The 27,593-nt window shown below is 38.1% G+C and overlaps 1 protein-coding gene and 1 long non-coding RNA gene across 6 annotated transcripts in view; one reads left to right on the forward strand and one right to left on the reverse strand.

Moving 5' to 3' along the window:
- Nucleotides 1–27,593, reverse strand: part of LOC107075683 (uncharacterized) — a 152,986-nt gene that overhangs the window by 118,018 nt on the left and 7,375 nt on the right. The window contains exon 2 of one of the 2 annotated variants that reach the window (XR_001477196.2): nt 2,116–2,238. The exons of the other annotated variant lie outside the window; for it this stretch is intronic. This is a non-coding gene — a long non-coding RNA (uncharacterized lncRNA). The remainder of the gene's footprint in view (nt 1–2,115; nt 2,239–27,593) is intronic. 2 annotated transcript variants of the gene reach the window in all.
- igsf9bb (immunoglobulin superfamily, member 9Bb) overlaps nt 1–27,593 on the forward strand; it is a 171,132-nt gene that overhangs the window by 109,933 nt on the left and 33,606 nt on the right. For 3 of the 4 annotated variants that reach the window (XM_015337666.2, XM_015337670.2, XM_015337673.2), the window contains exons 12-17: nt 4,356–4,479; nt 17,908–18,083; nt 18,718–18,944; nt 21,115–21,199; nt 22,141–22,302; nt 23,423–23,468. In XM_015337666.2, the coding sequence (XP_015193152.2) occupies nt 4,356–4,479; nt 17,908–18,083; nt 18,718–18,944; nt 21,115–21,199; nt 22,141–22,302; nt 23,423–23,468 (820 nt within the window). The remainder of the gene's footprint in view (nt 1–4,355; nt 4,480–17,907; nt 18,084–18,717; nt 18,945–21,114; nt 21,200–22,140; nt 22,303–23,422; nt 23,469–27,593) is intronic. The other variant, XM_015337667.2, reaches the window with a different exon arrangement.

Raw genomic sequence — 27,593 nt, forward strand, 5'->3', positions numbered from 1 at the left:
TTATTTAAACATTTTTGCTCCTGAACAATGACAAACACTCCTGAGAGGTTATTCTAGAAAGTTATATCAGTAGTTCCTTAATTTTCACTTTCAGACACCCCCTAAGGTAATTAAATTATTTCTGTCTAGTTTTTTTGAGTTTTTACTGACTTGAGTGATAACATCACTGAAAAGTGTACTGCCTCTCCCTTCTATGGTGACTCTTTTGTCAAGGACAGCTCTAAAGCTTGCAGTTTGTCAAAAGATACATGAGTTTGAGATGTGGGCATATTAGAGAATAAATATTTCCTGGTCTATTTTTTCCTTGTGTATATACTGTAGAGGATTTATGCTGTAAAAGTTTTTTTTTTCAAAATCAACTTGTATCAATAACTTCATTCTCAAGCCCTGTGACTCTTACAGCTTGTTGAAGGATGACAGGGCATCATTCTAGAAATACCCATCACCCAAGCTGGTAAGAGGGCTAGAGATAAGAATTGTGAAAGCTTGTGAAATAAAGGTATTTTGCGTGTTGCTCAAGGCATGGATATCATTGTTAAGAATCACAAGGAATAAGATGAAAACTGCCAGCTTCTACTGGCATGTTTCATTCAGATAGATCAAAAGAACTGAGCCTCTTTTGTCTTGGGCAGAAGAAATGATGGAGGACTTTCAGTTACTTCAGGGCAAGTGCTAAAATTAGGACCAGAGGATGGATTCAGGGAGAAATTTAGAAGAAACATGTTTGGGAAAGAAACAGGCTTCCTCGCCATGTTGTCGAAGCAGATTCTCTGGAGTACTTCAAGAAACATCTGCATAAGACCTTTGGATCAGTGAGCTGCTAGCCACCAAATGAGGATAACAGTCTCCTCTCTTCAATGTCTTTAGAATATGTGCATTTAAGTCTGTTAACTTATTTTCAAATATATATGTATATGTGCATTTTGGAGACAACCTTCCATTTCTAAGAATTATAGTCCATTTGTGTTTCCGGCTGTACCTCAAAAATGCTTATAGATCATTAAAAAACTAGAAATGGATTACTCTGCATTTCCTTTCTGTTGCGTCTCTTAAAAGGTTGGAAAAAGTGTTCTAAACAAATTGCAGCTTCCACGTATGTGCTAAAATAATCATTTAATTAATGTAATTAATAAATATTGCAATTCAAGCAGAGAGCTACAGGATGTAGTCATAGTAGGTAAAAAGTTTGGAATGGTGCGAAGGTCGTATTGCTTAATCAAAATACCGGAAATTGGCACACAGAGTTACATTCCCATTGATATCTCCTGTCTGATAATGAATCATGTTCCCTCGCACATTTTGCATTCCCACAAAATGAGGCTTAAAGGCCATATTCTCCCATCAGTTTAACTGATGCATTTATGTTTTATTTTTGATAGATAAACCATACTACACATTATTTGTCTTTGGTTGGACGGGTTTTCTAAACAAAAACAGTTCTGTAAATCTAACGTTCAGGATTCCATTAAACCCCTTGAACTAGTCATTGAATTGAAGTGTGGGAATCGGGCAGTTGTTGAGCACTCAATATTTAAGATAAATGAGAGCTTACCTTGTAAGACATACACATTTATTGGAGAGTTAAAAGGGTGTCAGACTAGAAATTCAGTAATTTTTCAGCCTGAATTCAAGTGAATATCAAGCTTAGGTCTGACCAAGCCTTTGTTTATCCTAACCTGCCCTAATGAAATAATTTTTCCTAAGCTTGCTTACGGTACTCCTGTTCTAAATATAAGAGACCTTATCAGCTCTTAAATTTATATTTATTTACTGTACCTAGCCATCTAACTTCTTCAAACTCAGCATTTCCCGTTGTATATCTACAGTTTATAGATGCACACGGTAGGCTCACTAAGATGTGTAGATAGATGGAATTTAATGTATTTTCGAGTTATGCATGCAAGTGCTGCATACCTTGCTTTATTGCCGAAGATGCATTCCAGAGAACGCAGCACTGTGGACATCATCCCTAACCAAGGCAATTATAGCACAAGTCCAGTGAGGATGCACTCACAGGAGCTTGATTTCTTACAGATAAAGAATGTATGAGTGCGCCTGTAACAGTACTACTGTTTTTGTAAATGGGAAATATCATTTAAAAAATTCACTATCTACCTTCACTCCTCCAATTTGGCACTGGTGGGACACAGACGGGTGGAGCTACATCTGCCAGTATAGGCCAGGCTGTGGTTCAAATGAATGTTATTGAGTGAAGCAGGCGAGATCACAGCTGGAGCACTGCAGAAAAGCAGAAGAATGATGAGAAAGAGCACTCTCCTCAGAATGTACTATCATGCTGCACTTTTAGTGACTGAGGACTTTTTCATTGCTTTTTGCCTTCAGCACAAACTGAGGCCAGATGCACAGCTATGGTGCTTCACACACAGACATCTTGCTTTTAAACAGGCATATTTGGATTCCTTAAAATACTGGGCAGGATAAGGCTAATTAAAACAGCACGTACACATCTTAATTTTCAGTGGAAATTATGATTTTACCAAGCATTTTATGCATATATATTGGGCATCCAAATGTCCACAGCATTCTATCCTTTTCCTCCTACAGCCTACAATCATGTAATATACAGTAGCGTTCTCAGGTTTTTTTCTTGTTGAACCGATGAATTCTAGGAGTTGCCCCTCTGTTCCCAATGGCACCCTCAACCCGATTTTAACAAGAATTTTGTTAGATAAAGGCAATTGAATGTGAATGTCAAGCCCTATCAATAGAGTGACTTTCTGGAATGAAATAGCCATCCCACTAAAATATCAACATATACTCCTGCATGAACATCAGCATAGGAAACACTGCATTGGTTTTAGAAACTGTCTTTGAAAATACAAGCATACAACCTTACAAGCATTCATCAGTTCAGATTTCTTTCGAACCTTAGAATAAGGTGTAAAACAATGTGAGTGGGAGAAGTGGAATCAGACAAAGCAGGATTGTGCCAGTGCATTACTGTACAGTATATAGCAAGTACTTTGCTGAAATGACATTTATTTCAGATTTTACCTCCAGGAGCAGGCTTGTGACAGCATTAGTGGAGCCAAGCTAGGCTGCAGACCTGTACCCTTTTGAGTTTATTTCGTTCTCAATGTCCGGCTCTTTTTCAGATGTGTTGCTAAGAGAGAGGGTTTTTTTAAAGAGGATATGAAGGGTGGAAGAAATAAGCAGGAGGGCATGAAATTTCATTTCACACCTGGGCAAAGTTTGACCATCGTTAATGCCCGCGTCAAACATGCAGAAAACCTGTTTCATTTACAATGCACAATTGCAGCCGTTTTATATCCTAATAGGCTCTATTTCACAGTTCAGTGCATGGTAGACTGATTTTTTTCTCCTTCAAGAAAAATGACATACAGTAATTCCATTCATCTAGGTCAAAGCATCTAATACGATGTATTTCCCTTAGAAAATATTTCTGTGCACAGTACGTATTCATGGCTGTTATTTTAATGTTACAATTGTACATATGATACAGTATGTTTTAACAATAAAAGTAAATGAGCAAGTGAAAGCACTGTAATTTCTTCACTCAGCAGCAGAAATAAATACCTGCCCTTCTGTTATTGTGAGTGTTAAGGTTGTGTGAGTTGAACAGGTATTTCTGGGATTACAGTAAAAAGAAGATGGTAATATTAAAGGATTAAGAGTCAGGGTAAGTGTACAGTTTGGATTCGTGTTTGAAGAAGTGTAAACACCAAATGATAAAGTTGATATTGTTGTAGGTGGAAACTGTAATATAAATAGAAAATAGACTTGATCTTTTTCTTTTTTTTCAGAAGGCAATAAGGCTTGCAAGAGAAAGTTAAAATGCTAAAAGAATTAGATGGAGAAGAAGTGAAATAAGAGAGGGATGAGTTTTTTAAATTAATTAAATCTAATAGGTTACAGTTCAATCAGATAATGTGTGCACATTGTTTCCAGTTTGGTGAGCTACATCCATTAAAGACACAGTGGGATCCAGTTTATTTTTTGCCATGAAGTCTGGCAAATATTTTGGATAATAATGTGTCAGAGGGTGTACCGGCAGCAAATTGGAAAAAAAAAGCACTTTTCAAATGTAGAAAGAGGTACTCCATTAGCAGGGTTTCAGTTCTGTAGCACATGTCCGTGACAGCAGCACATATCTTCTACAGGTGTGCAAGATTGTTGTCTCCTAAGGCAAGACAAAATAATGCTTACAGAGCTATATGGGAGGGTATACAGTATGTTACATACTGTTGTCGGTCTAAGAGGTAAGTCTAGACTAATGAAACAAATTGATTTATCATAACAAGGTGTATCCTAGAGTTTAGTGTTGTTGGCAGTGTACTGTACGTGAATGTGCTGATGGACATATTGTTTTCCAGGCACAAGCCCTCATGCCCCAGCCCATGTACACGTTTCGGCCTCGACGACTTCGGCTAATGTCTCCTGGGAGCCAGGATATGACGGAGGATTTGAGCAGACATTCTCAGTCTGGTACGGCCCTGTGTGAGTCATCCCAGCATGCTTTGCTTTCTGCTTCTTTCCTAACAACTAACCTGAGTTCTGTCCTGCTTCTGTAAGGCTGCAGCACCATAAGAAGGCAAGATATGGGGGGTGGGGGTGAAGGTCGGGGTTCTGGGCAAGACTATATTGTTCTCCCTAGACTCTCTTGCATTTTTTTTTAAAAGAAAGAAAAAGCAAGAAAGACACCAGTTTGCTCTTCTCAAATATCTCTTCTAATGGGCTCCTTGATTCTCTGGGCAGTGAATAAATGTGTTTATGACATTCATTCACTTCACCTGCTAGGGAGATGTTTAAGAAAGAGAAAGTGGCATTTTTTTATAGAAAATATGGGGAATCTTCTTAAAAATGTCTTAAAACATTATCAGCATCTTTGTTTTTCCAACATAAAAAATAAAGTGTAATATGTACAGTTAGTACATGTAAATTAACTAGAAACACTTTCCAAATATTTTTTAAATAAAATGGTGCTGATATAATTTTATAGACAAGAAAGGTTTTGTTTATTGAGCCTAGAGTCTTGGGAATGCTTTGTAATTGCTCTGCAAACAGTGGTCTAGTATGATAGGCTGTTTTGCAAGGAATCAGTCATTGTTAGATAATAGAAAAAAAAGTTTTGTTAATGGTATGTTTTAGTGGAGCTATTTGACAGCTTCAAAGTTTGGGTAATTTGTCAGTGATGTCCTCTTTTTAGTTATCCTGCCCGCAGTCTGCAATCAAGTTAATGGGAAGTATGCTGCAGTTTGGATATTTAGGGAGTTTAGAGTCATACCAGGATTCATCAACCTTTTATTTAAAGAGAAGCACGACTCTGCAATAAAAACAGCAGGAGTGTTGTTTATCATTAGTATTATAAAGAGAAAACCTTTCCACATCCCCAACCAAATCCTGATTTTTTCTGCCAATTCTAGCCCTTTGGTTTATATTAAATATATTTTATTTATAATAAACACCAGGAAATACCCCAGAAAAAGAAGATATCTACAGTATTTGTGGCAGCACATGAATAAGTGCCTATATCCTTTGCACTTATTTGTATATGATTCAATATGAGGTTCAGATTGTTGGTCACCACACAACTGACACCATATTGCGGTCTGTGTTTTAATTCAGCCTAAGCATGGAAAATTATTTATGTTGAGTATGCAAAAAAAGTAAACTGACTATAGCTGGCACCACTGAGTTTAAATCGGTAGCCCTACACCTCAAAGTTTTCGAAACAGTTTGGAAACAATTCATCGGAAACAATTTCTTTTGAGTTGCTCACAAAGCAGACAAGGATAGAACGTGCATTTCGGTATGTTATTGAATTCAGCCTCATTACATGAAAGGGTTAATATCGTCAGCTTGCTATGACATTCTGCTGAGCCATACTTATGAAGACTGAGTGGAAAATGATCAAGCCCGACAATTTATCATGGCAGTGCAGTTCCATGGAATTAATATTGCAGCAAAGACATTATTAGATAGCAAAGATCCTGTAAATGAAGAATTTTGAAATGAAATGCATATAAAGATCCTTATTAAGGCAAAATGGCAATTACAGAATCTTTTGTGCATGCAATTACCATTCGGTTTAAAAGTATTTAAAAAATAGATTATTTTGAGTGAAGGGGTCATTATATACCGATGTATCCCATCTCATTAACAAAATTACTAAAAATGTTTTAGTTTGTAAGGAAATAACCGAGATTGCATGTTAAAAAATGATGTACTGTACTGTACGTTGTTAATTAACAAAGACTTAGCGCAGACCTCTCAAATGTCATTCAGCATAAAAACAGTCTTCATGTTTCAGAATCTTTTACATTACATACAAGACAATTGAAGCACTGTAGAATACATGTGCTGTGCCTCACATTAGGAAGAATGATGCAGTTAGCATGGGGGACCCCTGACTGTAAAAGGAACAATTCCACAACTTGCACTGATAAGTGGTGAGAGAATCTTTCATCGTTGGACCATCAGGCCCTTTCCATATAGTCAGAAATACAGAGCAGCCCCTTTTCCACCAGAATTAAAAAAAACCTCCACACACACGCTCCATAAAGCCAATAGCACAAGAAGTGAGCCCCCCATGAATGCAAAAAAAAAAAGACACCTTGCACCAGGAGTATAGCACTGGCTGAACTCCAAATTATTTTAAAATCTTAACACTCTTCTGAGTGACATATGTTAGAGGTTCATCCTCTGTCCTTTTCGAGCACCTATTGAAACAGTGGAGCTTTTAATGTGAGAAGAGAAAACAAGTCAAGACAAAATGCAAATGCAGTGAGGCGTAGCACTGAACTATGCAAAAGAACTCAGTTTGTTAGAAAATGCCGCAATACTGGACTTTTCTATGTCAAATTTGTCTTGTAATGTTTTTCAGCAGTGCAGCTTTGTTGGTTTGGTTTTTGTATTGCACAGCCAGGACAATGTGAATAATGGATGATTAGAACAGTGTTTCTCAACCTTTTCCATCCCACAACACACATAGAGAAAATATACATTACTCCCTGCCCTCCATATGCACACAAGTCACTGACCCAAGCACATTGCTGTTATTAATATTACACACAAAAACGTATTTCACTGTTTAATCTGAGAACGCTTTACAGTCCATAGTTGCCATATCCTTGAATAAGACAGTGAAACACAGAGCTCCTGCTCTGTGGCTCTTTGACATTCTCTGTTTTTGTGTTTTATGTGTGTCAAAAATTCATTGATAAAAGAAAGTCCACATTGCAGATAACTCTCATAGAAGTGTCGACTCGACCTTTTTTTGTGCTGCCATTCAGCTTCATAGCTGCAAGTGGATTTTCAAATATTTATCCTTTTTCCCCTCGTTCTGTGTCATTGTAGTAACCAGGAGGGTTTTCAAAGCAAAGATGCTGACCTGGTGGATCAGAACCCTGTGCTCATAATGTAGTTGCTTCTTCACCAAAAGTGCTGTCCCACAAAGTTTGAGTCAAGGGCCATATCACAAAAACAACAGCTGCTCTCTCTATACCTCTGACACCATGTCTGTGCAGCTATTACTTAGCCTGTTTGTTTTTTTCCCTGACTTCTTTCTCTTTCCCACAGCTCTTTTGCTCTGTTCCTTGACTCCCGTATTTTCCACAGTCTTTCTCACCCACTCATCTCTTACAAGCTGACTACCCCCTTTTATGCTTCAGCCCTGTATTTACATGATTCAGATATCTCCACACGCCGTTCCCTCATGAACAGTCTTAGTCGTGGCCTCTGTCTTATGAATATACAAGGTTCCTCCACAAAACAATTGAATAAACAATAATTAGCTTGTTTACTGTTTTATTTTTCTTGTGTCTTTTCCATACTTCCACTTGTTAATATCAGGAGGCGCAGAGGGTGATAAATGCTCCATTACAAATTGGAAAGCTTTTTTCCCTCCCAGAAACCAGTGTTGTATTCAAGATGAATCTATTTGTGTACTTTAAAGTGCTAGGTTTCATCTTCTTACCGTCCAATAGTTGATGTGTGTCATAGGGTTGTGTTTGGCAAGAGGGGTAACTAGTCAATCCTGGGGGTCTAAATTCAAAGACTCTTGACTTTATCAGATGTGGAATTCTGTTGTGAAGTAAGATATTTAAGTTTGCGTACTTCAAAGAACAAAGTTCCTTAAGCACTTACAGTTAGAGTGAATTAAATGGGTAAGAAGGAAGTCACTGCTGGGCGGTGCTTAATGACTGATTCCTCACAAAGCCTGTGAATTAATAGATGGGTTAAACTTTGAAAGTCTCTTGTGGTGAGGTTCGGAACTCCGGCTCGGCTTTAAAAGCTAACTTTTAACTGCAGACAATGCCTTTTAAGTTTGGTTTGAATTTTAATTTAGAGAATGAACAGGAGAGCTGAGTTTCTTACTTTCATCAACAAGGGCAAAACAGACAGCTGTTCTTTCTAGACCACTTGCCATAGAAAAGGTCAGGAAGTTCTCACAAAAAAACACACTTTCCCAATGCTGTGTCTTTCATTTGTTGAATGGTGCCTTGATGGATTCTTCTTCATGAAAGTGAATTTTTGAAAGGCCAGCAGAAAGCGCAGGCAGAGGTGAACACTTCAACGAGCATTATTCCAGCCAGTAGAAGTGCTTTTTTAACAAATGGTATTGAGTTAATAAAAAATAGGTTTTGCACTCCAAGGTACACAAGAAACAGTGTTCTGCATTAGTTGACACTGAAAATGAAATGTTGAAAATGTTTCTGTTTTCAACTTATTTTGAACTGCTTTAGGTATTTTGGATTTCTGATTTATGTTGAACTCCCAAAAACCAATAATCTACAAAATGACTCAAAAGTAGTTCAACTCTAAGTTCTGCCCACATTAACCCTATTGTAGCAGGATTAGCTTGACTTTTATATTAACAGATGCTGTTAATATTAGATCCTGAATACTAGAGAATTTAGATCCTTCTAAAACATTAAAGTGTTTGTTAATAACAAACCCCTTTCTTGATTGTTGGATACAGTATATAGGGCTTTTCCGGTTAATTAAGGAATTAAGAGTTCCTTAATTGGGACGCACCTTATAAATGTAACTTGTAATTATTGTTATTTTCAGTTGGCAATGATGATGAGCTATACGTGTAAATCACAAGACTTTTGTTTGGGTGGAACTATATACATTTATTCTGTGCTAAGAAATATCAGTAAGAGTCTTAAGAGGTTACAGAAGAGAACATGCTTTGCAAATCGCATTTTCTCAGCACCTGACAGGGGTAAAGTGTGTTATCGTGAAAACTCCCTGACCTGTGGGTAAGGTACAGGGTCTACAAGCACTTCATTCTCTGCGAAACAAAAGCTTTGTATTCACTGGCTGTACATCAACTGATCTGCTGGCAACACTTTACACTACAGCTGCTGTTTCTTATGTCTTTGGCCAATAGAAAACACTGTAATGCATTTTTTTACTGCTTGGCAACCTTTGCAATTTCTGTATTCTAGATATTCCAAATGAATATCAACATTCTATAGAGCATTTTGTTTTTTTCCTATAGAATGGGTGGCATTTTTGTTGTGTTTGCTTACTCAAGACCTGTGCAACATACTTTGTCATTCATATTCAGTATTCTGGCTCGGAATACAGATTATGTGGATTCGCACAAGGTGAAAGGAAGTATAGTTATTTTTTGCTGATTGTTCGTAGATGTTTTATATTCAGCTGCATGAAAGTGTTAAACATCTACATCTTGTTTCTGTGTTATGCTGTGGGCTATAAAATCTTTCATCTACCGTCGGGTGAACATTTTGTTTCACTGACCTGGACTGAGTTGTTGAAAACTATGTAGTCCTTCCACACATTCTCAGATTTATAAACCGCTTCAATGCAGAGAAGGTTCAGCTTTCTAGGGCAGTTATGTCTTTACTTACTAGTCCAATAGAGGCTTGCTGTTTTCATTCTACCTGAGCTCTGAAAAGGTTTTTATAGACCTATCAATTTACAGTAATGTTAAATGCATTTACTTCCATGTGAGGATCCCCTGAGTGATTCAGTGGAATTTGTTCATTTTCCAAAACTGTGCCTTCTAGATGATTTATAATTGCTGAAGCAAAATAGATTTTCTTCTCCTGGAAATGCGAAACGGTCATGGAACATAACCTTTGATGGTGAGGAGCTCAGTTCAGTGAGCAACATTAGAGAAATAATTACTTTTTACTTCATTCTTGTACAGTCATGTTACTTGTACACATCAATATACCGCTATTGTTGCTTGTTTCGCACTGTATCTTTTGACAATTTTTGTGCATTATCTTTTTCTAAATAGCTGAATAACTATATTGGTTCTGTCCTCACTGGAGCTCATCCTACAGCACAGTTTTGTCCTTTTAGAAACAGGAAATGTTTCACCTTTATGTTAGATGTTAACATGAGTACATTTTTTGGGGAGGCAACAACTGAAAGATTCATTAATTTGTGAATTCTGTCGGGCAAGTAAAGATTTTTACTATTTCATTGATACCCATATATGAATTATTGAATGGAATTACAGACATAATTGGTCTGTTTCCAATTCTTCAGTCACTGAGGATTCTGAGAACCTTATACAACCTGGTGGGCTGTTTGCTATCCAAGACAGGGAAAGAGGAGTGCCGTGCTAGGGTACAAGATGCTTTCCTGTGAATATACAGTATTTACCTGGTTTACCCTGATTGTTTTAGGTTTTAGGTGTGTGCCTTCATTCGGAATTTGCATATTTTAATGAATGATCATCGTTAACGAGTCAACCTATGCCTTTTCATTCTTTGCTCTACACTGTCACCCATACTGTACCCACAGTAGAGGGTAATTTAACAATCCCTCTGTGGTTCAGTGTGAGAAGGTGTACTTGGTCAGTAAATGATGACCACATTTTGGCAGTATAGGACATTTACTGTCCATGAGAGGGCAAGTGATCATAAATAACAGAAACAATGAAGCATTGTTCCAGTTCACCGGTGTCAGCACACTACCACTGCAAAAGGAAGGATAAAGGTCTACATTGTACATTGTAGAAGAATGTACTGAATTTCAATGGGCTACTTATTTCTTAGTATAGCTGCATCAAGTTCTGAGAAGTCCTTCCCTCTAGTTCACTCATGTCTTCCAATTTACAGTGATATACATAAGACGTATAACATGGAAAATGCTTCTTATTTTTATTATATTAAAAAACTGCCAATTAGAACTATAGCTATAGACCAGACTATAGATCTAATTGGCAGTTTTCTTAACCGTTTTTGTATTTTCCATTTTATACCCTCCAGCGTGGAGTCAATGATGGTCTCTTTAAGTCTCGGTTTACAGCAACAATCCCTTTACTGCACAGGGGGAAAGAGGAGGAGTAAACAGGTGCTTCTGAACCGCCTACCCATCAAGCCATTCATCTTTTTTCGGGATTATCTTCTTCTGCCTCCCTTTGCAGAGCCTGAAGGTGCCTGGGAAGTCACAGGAGGTGTAGTTTTGTGGAGAGAATCTGGGTGACTAATTCTCACCATGTCCCAGTGGCGCTGAGCTAATTATGAGCCACAGCTTGACAAATCTCAGTCACGGTCAGATAGTGGCATGACACAGGCTTGAATGCAGTGTCTAGGCCATAGAGCGGTAAAGTTTTTTTTGCGCTGCACTGGATGTCTCTATCATCAGAAAATGTTTTTTCAAGCACACTCCCTTCTTTCTAATTTCAAATCTAACCTCTCTGGGCAAGTGCAGCCCATTTCCCAAGACCAAACATGCCTTAACCTCCCTTACGTAGACTAGACAACTGTTTAATAATAACACTGACATTAACATTTTCCAGAGCATGGTACTCATTTGAGATGTCAGTGTTGAAAAATCAAAGCACTCTTGTTTTGAGGATGGACTTGCAGGTGCTCTTATCCTCCAAATTGATAGTGAGTTCTTGGTCCATTTTCAAACACCACCATCGCACGTTTATGTAGACATGGTGGCCTAATATTGATCATGCAAATTGCATTATTCCAATTGGATTATTCCACGCTGAAAAGAAAAGGTTTAGACTGTGGAGCCTTCTTCAGGTGTGTTCCTTTGCCACCTACGCATTGCTGATACAGCTGCCTACTTGAACTTAATATTGATCCATAGGTTGTGGTGTCAAATGGCTTGCATAAAATTTGAGTTGAACAGTGCGCTCCAGTCTCCAGCATTTCTGTGTAGGTTACAGCACCTCGCCATCTATCCCTTCATGGACTTAAGGGCTTGTACAGCACTATGGCTTTTACTCCTTTGTAGGAGGTGATGCAAGCCTTGCTCACTGTAGAACTAATTCAGCAAGAAAAGTACAAAAAAAGAGGTAGCTGCAGTACCTTGCTGGCCGATAGAAACTGTGATTGAGGAGGCTGTTCACGTCTTGACTTTGAACACAGTGCGGGCTGTGGAGGACAGAGTCAGTATTCAATGAGAGTTTCGTGCTAGGGGGATTAAGATGAACCAGTGCTCTAATTTCAAGGTCCTTGAACAAAGTGTCTGCAGCCAGTCCCCTCCTGTCTCTTCCTCTATCCTTGTCTCCCTGTTTCCCCTGCTTCCATTTAGCTTTTCAGATCCTGTAGACTTTCCCTACTCGTGAAGTACAAACAAACCAGAAAGAGCTACAGTATGTATGCGTACTAGGAGAGAACTGCAATAAATGATAGTTTTAGCTGTGAATCTGGAACAACCTCCTTCAACATATTTCCCCAGGTAAAGTGAAAGTCGTACTGCAGATCGTGGAGGAAAAAAAAAGTTATACGGTGAAAAAAGCCAAGATCCTGTTCCTTAAAGACATTTACGGGTTTTAAATTAAATTGAGATTTGTCCACCTTTTTTGACCTTCCAGATATATTTCTAGTTTGTATTTCATCTGCTCCTCCATCAAGAGAATGATCAAACACACTCTGCATTAAATCAGTTAATTTACGATGCATTTTTGCATTGACATCCAAAATGTACATTGCAGTTGCACAATCCATACAAAAAGAAAAGAAAATACGTATTTTTCTCCAATGCTGTGATGGTTTCAGTTAGATCAAAACTGCACTAGGTCTGTTTGACCTGAAACATCATAAATACAAGTTCTAAATGTTGAACAGAATGGGAGGTTAAACACAGATATTGGACAATTAACATTACTCCAGATAACGTAGTCACTTTCCATGCAAGATAAGGCAAACACAAAATACACACTCCCAAGTGAAACACTTTTCACTTTCCCAAGATGTGCTGACCATTCCTTTTTTTCATATCAATTATAACAAGGACTGGCATTTAAAGATAGCATTTAGCCCTGCAGCCATTAACTTATCAGTTCAAGCATATCCACATATACTGTAGATGCATTGCATTGATTTAAATTTGTGCACTCTGAGGTGCTTAATTCCTCCTACGCTCCAATATAGCACCAGAGATTCCTTCAACTCTTTTCATGTTCCATTTAGACTTTCAGAAAGCAAGACACTGAATACTACGTGATCATTTTGATTAGTCCTTTTCAGGTGTTTTTTACATAGCCCTTGTCAGACAGTCTTTTTTTTTAACAGCTTAAGTATTATTACACATTGAAATTGGGGTGAATTGTCTTTTATCCTTGATCTGGGGTCAAATAAGAAATTTCCCATCTTTAAAAGGTGCATTTTAAAATTTATTCAGAATGTTAAATGACACCCTCTGCTATTCTCTGATACCAGAGCAGAAATGGATGGAAGGAAGATTAAAAGCCTCTGTTTTTTATTTATGCAAATAAGAAATACTGTGTCTATTCCTTGAAAATGAAGTTTTATGTATTCTTGAACTCATCTAGAACATGCATTTTGTGAATGCGTATGTTTCTTGAAAAAACAGGCTTTTTCCTTAGATTTTTTGTCCTGAGCATGAAAGACGTTCATTGCCTTGTAATAGGAGTTCATGTGTTACGGACGTTTTCTATACTTGAGGTACTGTAGATTTCAGACCTGTTCTGCTTTATTTTTAAAAATTGTTAGTTTGCCTTTTTATTTTCTCTTTCCTTGTTCTCTTTTCTCCATAGAATCTTTACCTGTACAGGTCAATTTTCTTTACAGTCATTTTTATTTTTTGGTACTGGTACAGTAGCATGCAGAGTTGGTATTCAGTGTTTGTGAAATGAAATTCTTAGGAAAGAGAAACCAGTAATTACAGTGGCTCCACTTCCTGAACCTTCTCCAACAATTCACCAAGTTTTCAGTTCACGTCAAAGTCAATTGCCACTCCGTCAAATCAACGCACGTGCAGCCTGGGAACCATGTTTACCGAGATTAGACTTTTCATCTGTCACCGGGGCTGCCCCTGTATGTGTTTCCAAAAAGATTAAAAGCTCTGCAAAGCTTATTTGACAAAATCCAGATACAAATACAAACAGAGATTGCCTGCACTGTGTGTCCAGCAGTGCTAGGGTGCTTCTTGTAAATACCCCTCTTTCATGCTTTCTTGCTATGTGTCTGAGAATGAAGAAAAATATAATAAAATATTGATATGGAATTGCCCTCACACATATAACAGATATCATGAAAGACCAGGCTGACACAGAGAAGCGTTGTGATCGTTCATCAGAATCGACCTCCTTGGCTGTTACTCAGAGGCTTTTTTTGTGTTATGCATCACTGCCACACAAAATTATCCCAGGTTAACAAATCCCCATTGAAGTAAACTAAAGCCAAGGACAAAGCCAAAACTGGCTGAAATCTCTATTCCAGTAATATTCTGTTATTCTGTTCTCTTGATTGATGCAAATCACACATAAGATTATTATTTCTATTATTTTTTATTCCATTAATCCCCTAATTTCACATATTGCATTATGTATTCCAGAAAAAAAACAAAACAGGTTTTAAAAACCTACATGAATAAGAGGATGACTGACATGGTATCACTAGGATAGGAATTCCTTTTTGTCGTTTTCTACTAAAGGAACACACACAGTGCCAGAGAATCCTAAACGCCTTTCAGTCATTTGATTTGGTTCTTATGGATGAGACACAAAGCACTTAAAAGTTTTCTTTTGGTTGCACCTGAGATGCCAAGTCCGATTCTGTAAAAAGGCACTATGACAGACCCTGCCCTCAGCTAGAGGAGTGCTAAGGGTCCACAAACACAAAAACTCCATAATGACCACAGAGTAATGCCCAGGAAGCTGTAGTCTAGGGCTTTTCTTTCCTTTTTTTTTTTTTTTTTTAATCACACCCAAAATCCAGAACTCAAAAACATAAAAAGCTGAATCACCACCAGCCCCATCCATGTCCTTTAAATACCAAACAGCCATGTGAGAATGTGAAATTCTAAACCCTTTACCAATTATCCAATAATTAAGTCAATAACTCCCTAGTGAGGCTATTTACAAGTGATTAAGAGGCCATATACAGTAGCAACCTGTAGTGTCAGGTCAACTGTAACTGGAGTCCCTGTGTAAGCCAGTCTGCTCCAGCTGCTGTGAAGTTTGTATTTTAACACAATAATAAATAAAAAAAACACTTTTCACAAAATTCACACCTGTTTTGCTGCAATTCATATTAATTGTATAATCAATATGCTTTGCCAAATATTCCAAAAAGGTAGAAGTTCCATATTAAAATGTCAGTATGGATTTGAAAAGCTAACAGTGAGGTACAGTGCTTTCTGTCAAAATGTATTTCTCTATAACGCTTATGCAACAAAAGAACATGGGCAAACCTTTATGGAAGTAAGGTGTATTTAAAGAAATCGAGGGCAAACCAGGATAAATTCATTCACAGACAACACAGTTACAAAAATGTTAAAAAATAATAATAAACTGCAAATACCCTTTACTATTCAGACCCCTAAACAAGAATCCCTGAGAAAAAAATATATAAATAAACATAAAACACTGGAAAACCTCTCTGTAAAGAACAAGTGTTTAAGAAACACATGCAATTTAGAAGTGATGCTTCACAAAGCATCACGTAAAACATCAGCAACATCACAGAGATCTCATTCCCTACTGATAATTCTTTTAACAATTATTTTGTCCAAAAATACTGCTTATGAGGTTTGAGTTTGATGATCATTTTATTAGCGTTACATCTGCAGCTACTAAATAACTGCCCGTACTTCTGCGGTGTCATTGAAAACAGAGCTGGTGAGGACATTATTTGAATTCCCATGGTTTGATTGTCCCCGCACATCATGAACTTGACATTCTGTTTGCTTTGGGTTGTCTGGAGAATCTTGACGCAAATTATGCACCATATAGTAAGCACAAAGTTAAATTACATTGTGAATGTGTGCAGCTGCAGTAGACAGAAGTGCCAGATTATTATCATGACAGAAGTATAAATGTCGGCATTGATACTTTGAAATGAAAGTATAGAATTCATTATATTCCCTTTGATTCTTGGAGGTAGACCCTGCATTTTCTGAATTCTTGACATATTGCTTCCGCTATGACAGCATGGAACTAACAAAGACATCCCATGCTGGAAAAAAACATATTTTTTCCTCATTGAAGATGTTATTATTCTGTCTACCTATTTTCTAATGTTCCATCTCCCTTCCTGTGTAGTGATTACTTTGACACATGCTTGATTTTGGGATGGCATGAAAAACAACCGTGTGTTTAACTGCAGCGCAGGTGGTAGAGAATTTCTCCATTTTGTGACACATTAGGTGTGATTTAAAATGTTTAATTCCTGAAGAGTAAGCCTTAAGATTTGCTTACATCAAATATACTACTTCAAAATGCTTAACTGCAAACAGTTAGGATTCGTTAAATATTTCAGGCTAATTATATAGACTAAGATGCTTTTTCCTCTAAAAGCCTTCCAGATTGAATTAACTGTAAACACATGTTGTTCTTTCCAGGTTAATTTGTTTTTCAGTGCTAGGCACCCTTAAGGCACACCAGAAACCAAAGAAATAAAAAGTATCTCTTCTGGATTAAAAAAAAGTTTAATTAAGGTTTAGAGTTGAAGATGTTCATTACAGCGACATTTTCTGAACAATTAGCAGAAACCAGGCCTTCGCTGTAATCCTAGCTCTGACCTGATACAGTATTACAGATCATCTACAATCTTCTTGTTTTTAAAACCCATAATGACATTGTAACCTTCCATAAAATTGCATCATTTGCTATTGAACGCCTTGTGAATCTGCATTTGCTGTGCTGTAGACAAGAAACAGGCACGAGCCATAACAACTTTTAGGTATAAATTAGAGAAATTAGATTTATGAGGTAATAAATGTACAGTATAGCTGACTCTTAATGTCTCACTTCACTATCCTCACGTTCTCACTGCCTTGCAGTGTTTATATGTTCAGGTTGTTGTAGACTCCATGACACCATGAACTTGCAGTAGCTCATGGGAGCTTCTCAGTGCACTGTTAGGCCTGTCAGAGCCATCATTTATCCTGAAATTCATTTAATGGTTGAGGGTTTATTTTTCCCAGGTTTCTGTCCTTCGAAAGAGCAAGATATTGTAACTTAAACCTAGATTGAAGGTACAGAGAAAGATTTCACATTCCTTTAGTACCTTTCCAGATTTTCTAGCAGTTTTTTTCCTCAACATTTACAAATGCGCATCTCTTAAAACCCTTGTAATCGGCGTACCTCAGGCTTATTGAAAAATGCAGGCCAGGGCTGTTTCTTTCTCTTGAATGTAGGAACAAGCCTAAGGAGAAACAGTTACAAAAGTACACTCTAATCTCAGTGTATTATCATCTCGAAATTCTAGATTGGTTTTTGGGACTGTGGTGGTTATTTCTAACCGGGCTGCAGTTTCTTTGAAATAAAAACAATGTACGCACGCATCGGACAGTATCCAGGCTGTTACATGTTTTTATTCTCACCCCGTGTTCCTTTGACGAAAGCAGCAGCACCCGTCAGGGCTGCACTGCGAGGGTGCCCACCCGCGTGCCCAGCGGTGTGACGGTAAACTCTATGCTACAGTATGTACCCACTTCTCTACCGCGCAGGGTGAAGCGAGCTCAGTTTGGGCCCCATGACTGGCTCTCCCTGCCGGTTCCTAGCAGCCAGAGCTGGCTGCTCGTGGAGGGCCTGGAGCCCGAGGTGGCGTACCAGTTCAGTGTCCTGGCCCAGAACAAGCTGGGAACAGGCCCCTTCAGCGAGGTCGTCACTGTGAACACACTAGGTAAGTGAGCGTCTTGACATGTCACTGAAGCAGCAGGCCACAGGAATTTCACAGGGCTTTCATTTTTCCCCACATCTGGTGCGCAGTGTCCCCCCTTATACCCAGGTCCTTGAAGGTGAAGGTACCCTGTGAGGTCTCGGCCCTTATATATATATATATTTTAATCGGCTGCCTCAATCACGGTTTGGATTTAGTAAAATTAGTGCATCTGTGTCTGTGTCTGCCCTGTGTTGGTATCCTGTCCAGAGTGGGACCTGCCTGGGACCCATTGCTTGCAGGGTTAGGTCTCTCTCGTGACCCTGTTTTGATAAAGCTGTTTGAAAATGGATAAATGGATCGGTTTCCCAAATCTAGCAGATTATTTCGTTATAAAACGTTTACCTTTCTGAATATTCTTTTTTTTATAAATCACCTGTTTTCAAATGTAGTCGAACCTTTGCAAAGTTGTTTGTGTGTGGTCAGAGCACCGAAAGGTTCAGCCCAAGGGCTGTAATTGCAGGCTTTGAAGTTAGAGCATTCACCTACTCTACGTCAAGGTGAACACATGTGACAGTTTTGCAGGAATGTGTTCATTAAACAGAAACAGCTCAGGGTCCTGTAACTTGCAGTTCTTTTTTTTCCTGTTTATTTTTAGTATTTCCTATTACTACCCCTGAACCACTGGTGCTGCTTACCCCACCAAGGTGCCTCACAGCCAATCGGACACAGCAGGGAGTCCTGTTAACGTGGCTCCCTCCAGCTAACCACACTTCTCCACTTGAGCGTTACATCATGGAGTTCCGCCTCGGAGAGAGGTGGGACATGCTGGACAATGCAATCCCTCCGGAAGAGACGGAGCTTTTAGCCAGAGACCTTGTTCAGGTAAAGACAGTCACGTGCACACATCCTGATAGTGGGTTGATAGTGAATTTGTCAGATTTCAGTTGTTTAATTTTTTGAAAGACACTTTCTTTTATCGATTTACTGAGCTCAAAAGTGCTATAGAATATCCTATGATGTTTATAATAATCTTTCTGTCACGTGCCATGACTAAATGGGCATTCTCCTTTTTTTCAATCTTTGAAAATGACCCCACAGCTCTTTGTAATGTGATCTATTCTTCCAATTTGCATAGAACCTGGTAAATGTGAGGAAAAAAGTACAGTGCCTCATACAATTGTACCCGGGGACGGTGTGCTTTCTTTATTTATAATCTAAATAACCTATGCACTCTGCTGGCTCTGATTTTAGATGTTTATTGTTAATCTCTATCAATATCTGGTCAGATGAGTTTCTTACTGGCTTCAAACCCCAAAATCTTTTTGAGTCTTCGAAAATCCTTTTTCAAAAAGAACTTACAATGTGCCCACAGGCTCATTGGTCACTTCTCTACCCCACTGGAATAAAGCATAACAGAGGCTCTGCTTTCCTTCCTGAACAGAAGAGGTTGACAGCCAACTGGAAGCCTCTGCTTCCTGGATTTTATTAACTGGCCAGTTGTCTAACATCAAAGGATCAGACGACTGAGGACAGCAGGCCTGTCCTCACTGGAATATGGTTAAAACAAGAGCTGGCATTTTGTCTGAACTTTACTGTCCTTTACAAAATATTGATGTCCAGAACAAAATCTGCTGGCAATTTTATACTATAATGTGATATTGATGTCTTCTATTGTTTCATGTTCAGAATTGCTACAATTCTACAATTGCTCCAATCAACAGTACATGCAGCTATAAGAAATGATGAAACGTTTGAAAAAATCTTTTTGTCTTTTAGAGTCAGATTCCACAGGGAGAACGTTAATTGTTCCCACTTTGTTTTTAAGAAATTACTTCAGATCATTTCTTTTTCGCTGTTTTTCATTATATTTCTTCACCATATCAAGATTTCAAAGTTTTTACGTTTTCATCAGTTCACTTTTGAAGGTCACAAAATGTCCTAGTTAATGTAGTCTATTTTTTCTGCTTACTTCCTTCGTGCTCACAGTGACTACTAATATAAAACCTGTTCTCACTTTAACTTGTAGAAATAGCATAAAAGGTGTATAAAGTATATGTGTGATTTTCTCGTTATCTTAAACTTGCTCTGCAACTTATTTCTGCATGAGATGTTAGGAGAGGACTTTACATTTCCATGTCCTGAGAAGAAATATATTTTAAACATGATAATTATAAGCTAAGGATTTGTATTCTCTTAATTTAGATTTATTGCCACATCATATTCAGAGTTTTGTAGGTTTTTTTTCCATATATGCTACACACTGTCTTCCAATATTTTGTTTTTGGCCCCGACCAGATAGATCTAATTTCAGGACTGTTCCCCAATGAAAACCTTGATTTCATGTACTGTACGTTATGCAACAGTGGGTTCTCCTGTTTCATCTAATATGTTTCATGTCTCCTTTAGGGAACTTTTTTTTTCTTTTTCCATAACCCTGTCTCTCATCGATCAGTGTCTGGGTTTATAGAGGTCACTGATCTTGTAAACCTTGTAGACCCCTATTCATACATTATTCCTAAGCCCTGCCTGGTAGTATTGATTTTGCCACAGTGGAACATGCTCGAAACTGCCAGTAGGTCTTTGGGTGATTTGTGCAGTGTGCTGTCATAAAAATGAGTAATTATAAAGAATACTTCAGAAGCAGCTTGCAAGGAGTCATGGGGGGTCTCAGTAACAAAACCAGTTTATTAGGTGGATAAAGGTCATCTTTTTTGTACACCTCAGCACCCACCATTGGGAGAGTGATCGGTCTCCGTAGGGCTAATGAAGGTTGAAGGCACTTTCAATCCAACCTCATTCTGATCGAATCCAATTGATCTCCTGTTCTGCTATTGATGTCCTCCGCTATTGATCCTTGTGGGTGACCTTTTCACTTTCAATTGAAAGTAGCCACCCAGCAATTTGTTGGACTTTTAACCAAGAAAACACAGAAACTGTTCGTGAGCATTTAAAAACATAACCAAGCATTGTGCTATTCTTCTCTGTTCTCTGTTCTCTGTGCATAAACGCTTCAGTTCTGTGTCCGTACAAAACACTTATGTCTCCTCTCTAGGATTCATGGTACGAGTTCCGTGTGATGGCTGTCATGGAAGACCTCATAAGCGAACCCAGTAATGTTGTGGGGGTCTCAAGTACAGGTGAGTCAAATGGTGATTGTGGGGAAAACTCAAATAAATGCCTATGCCTCTCACAGAGGTTACCACTTAAATGAATTGAACACATTTCATTTAAAGTAGCATTAGAAACGTGAAAGTAGAATTCATTGCTATAGTTAATATATATATGTGTGTATTATCCCCTGAATTTCATTTCCACTTGCTGTTTCTTTGCTTCATCTGCCACAGCTTACTTATGGGGAGAGTGTTTTTAAAAAGCCACTTTGTCCTACACATTGGCTTCTCTTTGTTGATCTCTCATGCATTATAAAGACGTTTCCCATGTATTAATATAATCATTACAATATCACGTCCAAAAAGACCCTAGTAAAGGAATAGGGTATTTCAAGTCTCTAAAGAAAGGTTCATTATGTTTACAAATATGTATTTATTGGTTTATAAATGTACACTGCTGTACCATTACACACTCTTTTCAGGCTGTTTTTTTCTTTATGTAAAAACATTATTTAATGACAGCCATCTAAAACTTTAGCCATTTTCTCAGATGATACTTAGTCCTGATTGATTTGTACAAATCCATCAGATTTATGGATATGCATAAAGAGGTACAAATGTTAATAACAATGAGTCAATCACATTGATTGGAAAATGTGATGAATTAGCTACTACAACACTTCATGTAAGTAAACTGCAGTTTGCCATGAATTATGATTTTGGAGTTTGAACATGGATTAATGGATGTGGATGTTTTTTTTTGTGTTATTTTTCTGTTCATGTTTAGTTTATTTAGATAGAAGAAAAATAACTCCAACAAAAAGCTCAGACAATGCGTGCCATTAAAAAGGTGAAAGCAGAAAAACCTTGTGCTTCCTTGGTTGGAAAGGTGCCCTCTGGAAGTGAACCTTAAGCGTCTTCCTGTAACAGGAGATTCTCAGATGCAGCGTGTTTTTTCTCTTGCTCAGATCTCTTCCCCCCCCCAGAGATGGCAGATGAGGGACTGGCGAGGCCAGTGGTGGCTGGGATCGTGGCCACCATCTGTTTCCTGGCCGCGGCGATCTTGTTCAGCACACTGGCGGCCTGTTTCGTCAACAAGCAGCGCAAACGCAAGCTCAAGAGGAAGCGTGGTAGGTGTTCAGCTGCATGCTAATCTCCCTGAAGGGTGATGAGCAGCTGGCCATCGCTGGCTTCCAAGCGGGGCTCATCCCACATTTGGATTCTCTCTCTCTGTTTCTGGAAACGAGTTCTCATTAAAAAGGACAGGCTGTCCGTTTTACAAACTGAAACTGCATGCTGTTATCTCAGTTGATCATCAGTGCAGGTGCTGTATGGCGACATGGTTTACTAGGTGCAGGATGAGATCCCGTTTGCGAGGATCAACTTGTGATAGGGACAGCACCATCAAGTGATCGAGACATTGCATGTTGTTCCTTCTTTAATTAACTAAATAACTGGTCCATTGCATTGTCTAAGCAATCTCTCCCAAAACAAATGCTGTAATGAGGTCAAAAGACATTCATTTTATTAGATGAAAATAATTTATTTCGGGACGGTTAATATTTGTTTAATAACAGCAAAAACCGAGTTGTTTAGAACAATTTGCGATCCAGTGTGGAAATGCCCTGCCCATCTAAACCATCATTAATATGAGACTTGTAATCTGAAAGAAAATACAAATGATTTTAACTCAACAGTAGTGGTGATTTATAAAGGTAATGACAGGGCTTTGGTGCTCCCTAGTCATTTTTTATTTGAAACTAAAAGGTTTTCATCCAGTATACCCCACAGGGCTCAAACTGTTATGTGCAATTACAGTATGTACCTCTAGTGTGTACATAACACATAAGCAGTTCAGTTCACATTAAAAAAAGATCAAATTGGAAAAGTGCATGGCTTTTTAATTGTTCCTATTCGTATCCATAGTAAAGTGTTTTTCCACCAGCACGCCAACCAGCAAGTGCTCAACGAAGCCTGGATCAATATAACAGCCCTAGAAACATTTTTTTTTATTTTATTGGATGTCTGGTGAGACAATAGTAATTACCCTTTTCTGTTACAAGCACAGTGCTATGTTGGTTCTCTTTGGTTGCTCGATTCGTGGTAACTGGGTCACTTTCACAAAAGTGCACAGCTGGGATATATCGTGCAAAAGTCTTGCGATTGAACTGGGGTGGCTGCTTCATGCTTCATGCTACATTGAGAACTAAGACCTCACCTTCTATTTCACATGTTCTCTTTCTCTTCTAGACCCTCCCCTATCTATAACTCACTGCAGAAAAAGCATCGAAACTCCGTAAGTAAAATGACACAAACACGTCTCCTGGATTTCACACACATGCATTTTGTTTCACATACATACCTGAATACTGTCGGTTGACCTGTTTCCCAATTTCAGGGAATTGAGAGTCATGTATCTTTAGGATGGAGAAGCCAGGTGATGGCAACAACACCAATTAATTGGAAATAATAAGTGACTGATGCCTGTAAATACCCTTGTAGTTGCTGCAGCTTGTATTTATTGGCTACTGCTATGGTTGGGATTTTACCATGTTTTAAGTTTAAAATCCATCACGTGTTTCAGTTTTCCATACCTCTTCCGGAAATCACATCCTGTCATAGTTTCCCAAAGGTAATCTTTCACAAAGGTGTTTTTGCAGAATTTTATTTTCTACTTTTCAGCTTTTGAAGTGCCTATCACATCCCTTCAGAGCTTCTTGATAGTCTTCTAAGTTTGACAAAGGTTTGCCTGACAATTCTCACTGAATTTAGCCTTCTACAAAAGATGGAGATTTTGTTCCAACTGTGTTTTAGAGTTCACAATTCAATACCTGTAAATAAGTAATGCTACCCTAAATATTTTTATCATAATACTATATAGTAAGAAGACTACTGTAAATTATGGGGTAGTTATGTTATCTTGTTTAATAAAACAGCTGTACCATAAAAATCTAGCACCATGGAGCAAAGACATTTTGTATTCATACAAATGGGATTATTAGGAACACTTTCCCATTGAAAACAACAGTAGTTTCTTGAAGGCTCTTTCCCAGTCTGTCCACTGTGGCCCCAGTTTGTGTCTATGATGGCTGGCTTGGAGAGCCATACTGTAGTTTAGGACTGCATGCAGCTGGTCAGTGTCTGGTGTTGTTGTCCATAAAAACATTTCCATGGGGCTATAGTCCAGTCAACCTGGTAAGAATTCTTTGACACCACAACTTGATTGTGAACTTGATTGTATCAGTCTTAGAAGTCAGAGTTGCATTCTGCTGATGCTGGAGTCAGATCTAGGGCACATGTTCAATAAACCATTCTTCCTAAACACTGTAAGTGTTTTTAAGTTGAGAACATCAGTTTAATTTGCATGAGATTTTGAGCAGCAGAAGCAGGCAATAGTTAGCTAAACACAGACCTCAACTTTAAACTGTCAGCAAAGCTGTTTCTTATTAAATGTAAATGGGTTGTTGCTCCTCTATTAAGATAATACAATAACATGGACAAAACAGAATCACTTTATACAGTATGAATTGTTTTTCAGTATGCTTCATTTAGCCCTGTGGTTGTATTTCACATTCTATTATATCAGTGGTTTTACCATCATTTGACTGTTACCTTGTATCCTTATACACACATACATGGTTTTGGTAAGAAGCTGCTCCAGAGGAGAGGCTCATGCTACTTGAGAAATTTTTTCTAATACTATGCTTGAAACATGTTCAAACTGCCCAAATTTACACCAAGTTAATTTAAAATTAAATAAAAATCTGTAAAATCTGTCATCTTTTGCATGTTTAATCTATTTATTCTATTGTCCCAGAAAAGCCAAGAAAAACAATTTTTAGAATTCAGAATTGAACGTCTCTATGCAAATTGACATGACATGACTACAATGTTTGCAGTACAGGATGAAAATGTTATACTGATCTTTTTTTGTTGTTGTTGTTGGCACTTGAAAACATGTCACTGTGTCCTGTGACTTGATTTGCAGCTGCCTGCAATTGCAGACATCATACCGCCATCATTTTGCACATACATCAATTCCACATGAGCTGTTTTAATTACTGTTGTTCTATAAACGGTAATGAACTCAGTTTAAAGATGTGCCGTAAACAGTGGTTCTGTACGTGTTTAGCATACGAGGTGATTGGTGCTACACTTCCTTCTCCAAGCTAACAGGCTCCTGTGTCTTAAGTTTACATTATGTACCGTATAACTACTCGATGTCAGAATCAGCATAGTATCACAGCTACTCCAAACACATCAGATAGATGAGGAAGTGCCTCAACTGCTGCTGTACATACAGTAGAATAGGAAACCTAGCATGACTTTGTGCGCTGGGAGGAAAGGTAGCTCCCAGAGAAATGGCACATGAACATGGGGGCAACTTACAAGCTCCACACAGACAGCACACCACAGCTCAGGATCGAACCCAGGACCCTTGTGGCCACAGCTCTACCCACTATGTCACCCTGCCCACTCTGAAGTATTAAGTGATATATGACCTCCTGTGTGATATCTAAAGGGTTAAACTACATTTAAGGGGAGGGAATAAGTGGGGGGAAGCTCCCTAATTATTAACAGCTTTCGTCTCCCCTCATGAGCTGACACTGTTTTTGGTCTTCGCAAATCATAACATCTGAGATGAGTCCAATATGCAACACCTGAAATGTGATTGTGATGAAGGGCTGACATGAAATTGAAAGTGTGCCTGATAAAATCAATTCAAAGACATTGATTTCCTCACATGTTTGGCATTCTCTTCCATCACCCGTAAGTGTGTGTGTTGAGTTATATTACAGTTGAGGCATTTTTTTAATAAATCTCATTCTTAGCCGTGTTTGAAATAAGCACGGTGTCCACACATGTAAAAAAATGGACACCTTTGTGTATTCTTTCTAAATACTCTTTCGACTAATGGCTAATGGAAATACAAAGTTAGAAGTGCTGTTGGTGTAGAACAGTCCAATATTTGGATAACAGTCAATATGAGTCAACATAGGATGCAAGGGACAAAAGACAGAAAAGAGAGTAGCCTGCTTCAGAGAGCGCAACTTTTAAGAAACCAATTTGCACCCATGGTTCTTTCTCTGTGGGTCAGACTATCGCACCCCTTGAACAGTGTTAAATTTGTGCTTCCATTTAATTTTAGTGCCGTTCTTTATGGTGAGGCTGAAAGGTCTTTCTTGAACATGTCTTGGATAAGTCTCTTTTAAAGAAATTCTAGAAGAAAACATTTTTTTTGGGTTGACTAAATACAATATATGCTTCTTGAATGTACAAGACATTTATCCTCCACCATTCAAATTCAATGTTAAACACTACAGCAAAATGGGAAACTCAGCACTGGTTTCTACTTTCTTTTCTTGTTGCGATGTGAAAGTGTTTCTACAGTAAGTGAAATGAAGCAGGAGCCTTGAGCTCCAAACAGGCATTGGTTTGAATTAGTCCAAAGGGCAGAAGCAGCTTAGCAACTGTAGTGAAATCGGCTTAGAAGGTTTACCATGGTAAATGTGCACGCGGTTGTGTGTTTTTCTGTTACTGTTCAACACTGGGCTTCTTCATGCATTCACCATGCTTGGCTTTGGCTTTTGTCACGCTTTTACAGTGCTTTACTAATGCTTTTGAAAAGGTTTTACCATGGTACACTGGAGCTAGTTAGGAGTACAGGACATTCCATAATGCATGAGTGCTTAATCATATTTGTGGGTAAATTCTGAAAAACAAAAATCAATTTGAGATTTTCAGAATGTGGAAAACTTTTCACTTTGGTATCCAACAAGCGAGGATTTAAGAAACACACTTGATCATTTTCAATTGTTTTTCTTCTTTATGGAGGTTATTTTTAACTTAACATCATGTTATTTTTCTTTTTCCAGTTATAGTAACTTCGACCTTTGATGACTTTTGGATTTTTCTTGTCAGTTTCAATACAGATTAGTCATGGTGACCTGTACCCTTGTTAATACAATTATGAGAAATTGTCTTCTATGCAGAATTGTACCTACAGTACTCTTAAACAGCTGTCAAGAGTGTCTTGTTTCAACTCTTTATTGAATGTGATCTTCATGATAGTTTAATAAAGGTTGGACTTTTTAAGGACTGGATTTCCAAATACTACAACATGATTTTTGTTTTTAAAGATTAGTTGTGATGCTAGTGAGAGGTACGTACAGTACTGTACATGTGAGTAGAAATCTAATGTTACACAGTATCTAACTAATCTGTTAGTAATATCCTGTCATTTACATCACTTGAAAAATAGTGTTGTTAATGTGACTTTTGTAATGGTGCTTTAAGTAAAAGATACTAAAAAGCAGCTTTTAATAAGTTTAAAGCATTAAAATTTAGAGCAACTACAGTAGGTGGTACATAGTGCACATAGCTTGATTTCTGTCTGTAGACATCTACGTAATTCTTGCAA

The sequence above is a fragment of the Lepisosteus oculatus genome, chromosome 23 (assembly GCF_040954835.1).
Source record: "Lepisosteus oculatus isolate fLepOcu1 chromosome 23, fLepOcu1.hap2, whole genome shotgun sequence".
Taxonomy (NCBI): domain Eukaryota; kingdom Metazoa; phylum Chordata; class Actinopteri; order Semionotiformes; family Lepisosteidae; genus Lepisosteus; species Lepisosteus oculatus.